Source organism: Cryptomeria japonica, chromosome 6 (assembly GCF_030272615.1).
Source record: "Cryptomeria japonica chromosome 6, Sugi_1.0, whole genome shotgun sequence".
Lineage (NCBI taxonomy): Eukaryota > Viridiplantae > Streptophyta > Pinopsida > Cupressales > Cupressaceae > Cryptomeria > Cryptomeria japonica.
In genome coordinates this window covers 104,817,319-104,826,476 of record NC_081410.1, presented here as the reverse complement: position 1 = coordinate 104,826,476, position 9,158 = coordinate 104,817,319, and the positions used below count along the sequence as shown (strand labels likewise).

Genomic DNA, 9,158 nt, shown 5'->3' with positions numbered 1-9,158 from the left:
CCAAAAGGCATAGTTAGATCCATCAAACATGGGGGATTTTGAGGAGGCAGACTCATTTGTTGCCATTGTGTTCTTTGACTAGAATCTACCCAAGCTAAAGAAATATTTAATCAACCAGGAACCTATGCTCTGATACCAATTGTTGAACACAATGTACCACTGAGAGGGGGGTGAATCAGTGGTTCCTAAAAATATTTTCTCTTTAAACCAAGCTTTGAGTACTGGTCAACAACCTAAACACTAAGCAATCAAACCAGTAAGATATGAGAGGATATCAAAAGAGGCAAACACACAAATGCATAACCCACAACACTAGATGTATGAGGAAAACCCTATATGGGAAAAACTTCAGTGAGAAATGCTACTGGAGTCTACTGCTCCAATCCACCCTCACAATGAAACAACATGTTACAATAATTTAAGGCACCAACCCAAGGAGCACCAAGCACCAACTTGGTGTAATACAATGAAATACAATTTTAATGTAATGATAGCACCTTGTTGCAAATGAGTTTTGTAACACCTGATCAATTGATGTTTGTCAGTTGCCAACTTCCTCTATTTCACCAGTGCTTCTACTACCAGTTATCAGATTGCTCTCTTTGATCTCGTATCGATTAATCTCTTCCTCTCTTCTCTTTCTCAAAACCTCACCCTACACAGTACCACACTTGGATACCTTCTTAACCATACAATCTCTACTGATACACTTAACTGTTAAGACTATAACAATTTACCGGTTACTCTGTCTCTACCAGTTAGAACCTCTCACTGGTTCAACCTGCTAACTCCACACTCTAACTCTCTGTGAAAGAAGTCTCAGGAAAATAGTCTCTCTTCTTGCTCATGCTTTCTTCTTACTCTCAACTCGTATCCAACATCAATATTTTCAATCTCAAGTTCACATATTTAATGTGAGTGTTCCCACCAAAAGAAACATTCAAATGGTGGCATGCTAGGGTTTTCGTCTACCAACTCAATCTGTATCAAATCTGATCGGATCTCCTTTTCTAGAAAGATGATCTACATCATATCAAACATCACTGTCATATCCTTGCCTTCCAATGCACGTTTTCTATTTTTAGATGTCTGCAACATGGTTTTCAGTGTTGCTCTATCAATCACCTTTAATGGCTTGGATGTTTCCTTCAACCAATGAGTACAAGGATCTGATCATCCTGCAAGGTCAGTTCAATCACCTTACCACTTTGTCTCCCTCAAGCCACAACATCCTGCCATCGTCTCATGATTTGTGGGTTCTTCATTAATGTCAACCTGCTTGTCAACTATCACATCAATGAACACTTCATCGACCTCTGCGTGCTCGCCACCTGGTGTCCACTTGTCATGCTTGTCAACATCTACCTATGCTCAGACTGCAAAGTCGGTTTGACATCCTTCACCGACCAAGACTCACTATCAGTTCAATACACTTTACCGGTATAACCTAACTTCACCGGTGGACCTTCAAACCTACTGACCTCTTCTTTGTCGGTGGATCAACTTGGTCTTCCATCAAACATGCTGGTCCATCCACTAAATCCATTTACCGATTGCATTATACTTCTCTTTTTCTAACTGTGATAACATCCCTCTATTCTTCTTTTCTTCTTTGCTTGCTTGCTAGTGGTTCTTCTTTGCTGGTAGATGTTGCACTTCATGTGTACCGATGACATACCTTTTTCGTCTCCTTACACACTCCATCCTTCATATCGGTTGACATCATTACTTACTATACCCATACCAGTCACCACTACTTACTCACCGGTGACCATTCCATACTAGTTGACATCAATGACAATAGAATGCCAACACGGATACCCTAGTTAGTGATTCCTCCTCATTGTGAGAATTATCAAGAGGATAAACGGGAATATCTATATGATGGGAAGAAGCAACAATATCCTCATTGAAAAAGATAGCCAAATTAGGCTCCATTTCCTTGGCAATTAAACCTTGGGCAACCTTAATTCTACAACTTCTTCTAACAAGGATACTCTAGGTAGGACTAAGAGTAGTAAAACTCATGCACTAGGGAAAAGAAAGTGGAAAGAATAATGCAATCTTCTACGAATAATTCACTTACCCTTTTCTTCTTATCCACATGATAACATGTCTTTCTAAATATCTACTCCTCGATCCTAGCTCTTGATTCATCATTTGACCTCTTAATCCTAACCCTACATTTTAAGGATGTTCTCTATAAAAGAGACTCTCTTCTCTCATTTCATCATCTTTTATTCAAGCATAGTCACATTCAGTCAAATCCTTCTAGCATACATCGTCACATCATATTTCCGTCATAGCTATACATCATCACAATCACATTCATTCTTCCATGAGCTCTTGTGCAAGTGCAAGATGTTTGTGAGTAACCATATCAAATACAAGATCATGGAGGATAGGAGAATAGTGGAGACAAACCTACTTGTATGTGAATTGTTTAATCTTTGTTATTTTATTTATTTATAATGCACGATAGCTCTCTATTGATGTTGTGTTGAATTAGTTTGTAGATCTAGGGTTAATGGTTGGAACTTAGTTAAGGCTTACAAATATGTTCAAATTCAAGCATAAACATAGTTAATAATCTATTTTTAAACCCATTTCTATTAATTGAATAGTATAACGAATAACTTACACTGAAAATTTATTTTCTTTTATAAAAAACAATTTGTCTATAGAAATTTTATTAAAGGTAGTCATCAAACATAAAATTTAAAATTGAATTAAAAATATATTTTTTCATAATATCAAAAAAAATTAAATAAAATATCTTTACGCATGCCCAAATTAGATAGTATAATGTTTAAGTTCAAAAAATAGTTAATAATCTATTAATAATCCATTACTATTAAAAATTTATTAAAAATCTATTAAAACTGAATTAAAGATATACTTTTTAAAGATATCTAAAATTAAAGATTACATCTCTAAGCATGTGGTAATTAAATTACATTGTAAAATTTTGAAGTTCAACAAAATTAGTTAATAATCTATTTTTAAAGCAATTTCTATTCAAATGAACTAGCTAATGTGTATTTAATGATTTTTTATTTTCTTTTATAGAAAAAGTGGTTTCCTTTATAAAAAGTTATTAAAAGTAGCCATCAAACACAAAAGTTAAACTTAAATTAAAGATATATTATTTCCAAGTGGGGCTCCTTAAAATGTAATTTCCTTTAAGAAGCTTCCCATGCAAGTTTTAAACTACAAGAAAAGGATATATTGAAATCTTTCCCTATTTTAGTGGATCTCCCTCTTTTTTAATTGTCTTTAGTTTTTTCTCTAAATTTTATTGAAATCTTCTTATTAAAAATTTCTTAAAATTTATTGTAAGACAATTTCTATTAATTGAACCATTTAATGAATAGCCAACTAATGTGTACTCAATAAATTTATTTATTTTTTATTTAAAGAAAATGTAGTTTTCTTTAAATAAATTTATGAAATATAGTCATCAAACATAAAATTTAAAATTAAATTAAAGATATGTTTTTTAAAATATCAAAAATTAAATATGCATGTCCCAATTAATTTAAATAGTATAATTTTGAAGTTCAACAAAAATAATTAAAATTAAAATTTTAAGGCAATTTCTATCAATTGAATAGTACAATGATATGTACTCGGTAAAAAAACTATTTTCTTTTAAAGAGAAAAAAATTCCTTTATAGAAACTGTAACATCATAAAACGGTTAGTAGATTAGTCAAGCAAATCAAACCCTTTTAAAGACATTATCGAGAAAGATCTAAATAAATGCATAATGAGAGACAAACGACATAAGATAACTATACTCATGGAGCTCCCATTGCTCGTAATGCTTTCTTGTCTTCCTCATCTCCACAAACTTTGCTAGCTCCAAAGTTGACTAATGGAGAGTGGGAGAGAGAGAGATGGTGATGAGCCAAAAATAATGGCTCTATTTTGTCTATGTGCATGTGTCTTTTCTGGGATATTAGGAGTCTGTTTATGTCTTTGAGATTAGACCCCTTTGTTAAAGTGATATCATTTTATATGTCTTGGTAATATGTTCATATGGCATAAACTTATCTGATATATGTTCCTTTCTCATGCAATATGATAGATAAATGTGCTATGAGGAATATCCATGGCAATAACGCATGTTGATAGGAATAATTAGGCCTATATTTGTGCACGTTAACAACTTCATGCAGGATTGAAGAAGGATGTTAAAATAGTCCAGGATGCTCAACAATAAAGATGATGGAAACGTTGGCCAAGGAAGGGACAACAAGGATTGTTGTTGAAGAAGTCAGCTGATGGTTGGAAGTGGTTCATTATGACTTGTTGAAGACTTAATGGTTCCCTTTGTTGAAGGAGTAGATTTAGGATTGAAATGATGGTAGATTCTCTCTATTGTTCTAACGGGCTTTGACTGGTTCTTAGCATCTGTCATCTCGCCTTTTTCTTTCTCCTTTCTCAATAAATGCATCCTCCTTAAGATGTGGGAGTGGTATGCTAGTTAGTTGGATTTTATGCTTTAAATAAACCTTCCACCTTCTCTTGTGGTGGTAGAGAGAAAAAGATAGTTTCAATTATAGTAATACAGTTATGAATTAAGAAGAAACAGGCTCTTAGCAAATTGTTATGTTGTCAAGTATTTTGAAATCAACAAAGTTGGTGTTTTAAGCTTCAATCATTTGGTTCAGATATCTGGATGCTTGCTAAGGGGGGCCACTTAGTGAGTACTCCTCCATTTTCTTTTATCAGTTATTTTTTGTTCTTTACTTAGTATTATTCTGGTCACATACTGCTCCTAAAGCCACTAGAACATTTCCTATGACTATTCCTGTAGCCACTATGAACCGGGTAGAATCTTATTTGTTGATCATGGATAAATTCAGTTTTCCTTAGTTGATTCATAGAAGGTAGTTAGTTTTCATTACAAGTATTTTAGTTATTTATTTCCAACATTCTATTTCTAGCAATAGGAAAAGTGGTTGTTTAGGTTTTCTAGTGCATATACCTTGCAGACCCATTTCAAGTACACGCCCCGGGTTGACAATTAAGTGAACCTTCATGGTAGAAGATAATTACTTGGTTGAATGTCCAATCCCCAAGGTATGATTTCAAGGTCTAAATTATTGAGCCATTACGAAGAGCAGTCATTTTTGGTGTCATTGTCAGGGATGGTGTCAAACTAGAAACCTATACAATCATTGATAGTCGTGCTCTGTTTTCTCTAGTTAAAAAAAGTTTGTTTTCATTTACTTATTCAAGTGATGACCTATAATACTACTGTATTCCTAGGAGAAGAGATGCTTTAGGAAGGTTTTTTCCTAACGACCCCTATCTTGGTAAAGATTTTGAGAAAGCTCATAATCTATTTGAAGAAGGAGACCGAGAGATAAACCCATTTGCTGAGTTGTTTGCCAATATTGACGAGCCTGCAGACGAAGAACTTGTTGCTTTGATACTTTATCAAGCAACGATGGCAGCCCAAAATCAACCTACCTTTGAATTCCCTATCACTAATCAACATGATAATAATAACCTCAAGAATATCTATGCTTTAGTTCTCCATAAGTTTTATGGGCCTGTGGCAGAGGCTCCAAACACCTTTTTGTTTGAATTTGATATCCTCTGTCAGAGCTATGATTACACTACTAATGTTCATAGACTAAAGCTGTTTCCTACTACTCTGAAAGAAGGAGTCCTCAGATGGTTCACAATTCTTGGGGGAGATGTTGATAGTTGGGATGCTATGAAAACAAAATTTCTTGAGAAGTATAAAGAATATTGCAGAAGTGGTAGTAGGGGGGATGGCATCTTTAGGATGCCGCAAATTGATGATGAAAATTTGGAAGACTATATTTCAAGATTCTTGTTCTGTCTAAAGAAAAATTCAGATTATACTCTTAACGAAGAATCTCAAAAGCTACTCTTTCGCAGAGGAATAAGTGATGACAATATTGAATCTCTGGACCTAATAGGAGGGGGAGACATCTCTCAAGTGACTTGGGTAGATCTAACAAAAATATGTCATAACCATTCTTGAGTAGCAATGAAAAGGGAAGACTCACTTATTGTTTGACTTCAAGCAAGATATTATTAATAATATGGCCACATATTTGAACACACTTTAGGCAAAAAGGAAGGATGGCGAAGCAGAAGCAGTTCTAACTGAATATTGCCCTCACTGCAGATAGAAGAAAAGAGACTGCAGATGCAAGACATTATAAAATATTGAAAACCATCATGCCTCACTGGAATTTAAACCTATTGAAAGAGAAGAAGATCAAATCTTTTATGTAGCACAAAGAAGACCATGGATTCCACGACAAGGTATGCCACCCGATCCTTTATCCTTTAATGGTCCTTATAAAAATTCATATAATTCTAGTAGTCAATGGAAAAATAAGTATCCTTCCTATTATGGTAACTTCCCTCAACAAAATTGGAATAATTCCCAGAATACATGGATCAATTATCAGAACTCCCCTCCATCTTGGCAGCAAAATCAAGGAAATTGGCAGCCACCTCAATTAAACTGGTAACAAACACTGCAGTGGAGAGGATGACAACAATGGTCAAATCAGTCCACTGGTTTCCAACAACCTCCTCATCAACCTCAATAACAAACCCTAATGCCCCCACCTAATGTTTCCGCACTACCTAAAGCTACTCAATTGCCATCTCAACCTATGCCAAATCCTAACAATAAACAACTACAACAACAACATGTTTATACTACTGATCCAAATCAATATCCTACCTATGTTGTTAATATAAGTGATATCCATTTAAGGTCTGAAACAACTCTTCCTACACCATCACCTTCAGTTATCACCGAAATACTTGATGAAGGACATATCTACCAAAGTGCCAAAAATTCACCAATCCCATCAAGGCCAGAACAACAAGAATCAAGTAATACTCCTCCGTTTCCTCAAAGATTAGAGGCAAAACCAACTAAACAAAAAGAACCCATATTTGATATTATGGATCAGTTAAAGAATTTATGTGTCAAGATTCCCTTGTTTCAAGCAATAAATGATGTTCTAATACATGGGAAGGCAATAAAAGAAGCTTTCTTGAAAAAGACAGGAAGAAAGAAGAAAGATCCATCAACAGTTCATGTTGTAGGCCAATTAGCAGACCTCATGTTAGGGAAAGTTTCTATCCCTAAGTATTCAGACCCAGGAAATCCTCTTGTGGTAGTAGTTGTCAATGGAGTTCAAGTTCATAATGCTCTTATTGACCTTAGGGAAGCTATCAATGTTATGACAAAGGATGTGATGCAAAAAATCAACATCACTAACCTAAGGACTAAAACTATAGTCCTACAACTTGCAGACAATTCCATTGTTACATTAGATGGTATTGTGGAAGATCTTGTAGTAACACTAGATTCTTGGGAATATTCAACTGACTTTGTCATTATTTCACCCAAAGTAACTTTAGGAGGCTATCCTATTATTTTGAGTAGACCTTTGTTATCCACAACATATGATTTCATAAGATGTAGATCAAGGGACATGACTATTTCTGATGGGACAAAAACTAAAACACTTGCATTATATTCACCTATCCAACCTCAAGTTGAGGATGACCATTTAGTTTGGCCAGACATAGAAGAAGAATCTAATAAAGTCAATTCCATACAATAATTAATGATGATAAGGAGAGACCCATTCTTGCAACTTCAAGAAGAGGAGGATGTCATATCTAATGTTTTGGAAAAGTAATATGGAATTCTTGACCAAACTGTTGACTGTAATGCACAAAATGTATGTCCTCTACAATCTTTACTGTTAGCCACTTCTGAAGAATTTCTTGCAACCATAAAGTTACTGCATACATTGCTGCCACATGAAATAACAATTACACATTTTCCTGCAGCATCTATAATGGACCTAATTAATCAAGTTGAATGGTTGAATGTCAATAGTTGTCTTACCCAAGAACAAACCGTGTCTTTAACAAAAACATTGCAGTCCCACAAAGAAGCATTTGCATGGGACTACACAGATATGAAAGGTTTACAACCTAAGTTATGCACACACCGAATCTACATCATAGAAGATTGTAAACTAGTAAGGCAACCTCAAAGAAGAATCAACCCTTCATTAAGGGAAATAGTTAAGCAAGAATTGCAAAAGTTACTCAATGCAAGATTTATATATCCTATTTCTGACAGTGAATGGATATCACCTTTAGTTATCATTCCTAAGAAAAATGGAAAGTGGAGAGTTTGTGTATATTATAGGGAGCTTAATGCTACAACTAAGAAGGATCACTTCCCTCTTCCTTTTATTGACCAAGTATTAGACTCTTTATCAGGAAAGGAATATTTTTCCTTTTTAGATGGTTTCAGTGGATAAAACTAGATAAGAATAGCCCTTGAGGACCAAGACAAGAAAAATTTTATTTGCCCATGGTGGACCTATGCCTACTCAGTTCTTCCATTTGGTTTATGTAATGCCCCAACAACTTTCCAAAGGGAAGTTATTTGCATGTTCTCGGATATTTCTCACGACTACATGGAGATATACATGGATGACTTCACTACCTATAGTGGTACTTTTGAAGAAGCATTGAGTAATTTAGAAAAGACTCTACAAAGGTGTGAGGATCATAATTTATCTTTAAACAATTAGAAGTGTTTTATTATGATCCAGGAAGGTGTTATTCTTGGCCACTATCTTTCTCATAAAGGAATTCAAGTAGATCCAACAAAGATTGAAGCTATCTCTAATTTTCTTGTACCGATAAAACAAAAGGATGCTAGAAGTTTCTTAGGCCATGCAGGCTATTACAAAAGATTCATCAAATAATTTAGTAAAATTGCAGCACCCCTGTATACACTCCTCACTAAATATGCAACATTCCTATGGACAGACTCATGCAACAAAACATTCTCTAAGTTGAAGGAAGCATTAACTCATGCACTAGTGCTTCAAGGTCCTAAATGGGAACTTCCATTCCATATACATACCGATGCAAATGATTATGCAATTAGAGTTGTTCTAGTACAAAAAGAGAGATCAATAGAACATACAATCTATTTTGTCAGCAAAAACTTGCAAGGTACTAAACTTTACTACACTGTAATAGAGAAAGAAATGTTGGCAGTTATCTATGCCCTCAATAAATTCAGACAATATGTAACTAGATATAATCAGATATCTT

The 9,158-nt window shown here is 34.6% G+C and overlaps 1 protein-coding gene across 1 annotated transcript; it reads left to right on the top strand.

Annotated features, from left to right (window-relative positions):
- Positions 1-6,613: 6,613 nt before the first annotated feature.
- LOC131876508 (uncharacterized) lies at positions 6,614-7,636 on the top strand. Its single transcript, XM_059221928.1, has one exon. It carries the CDS (start codon positions 6,614-6,616, stop codon positions 7,634-7,636), a length of 1,023 nt encoding a protein of 340 aa, XP_059077911.1.
- The last annotated feature ends 1,522 nt before the right edge of the window (positions 7,637-9,158 follow it).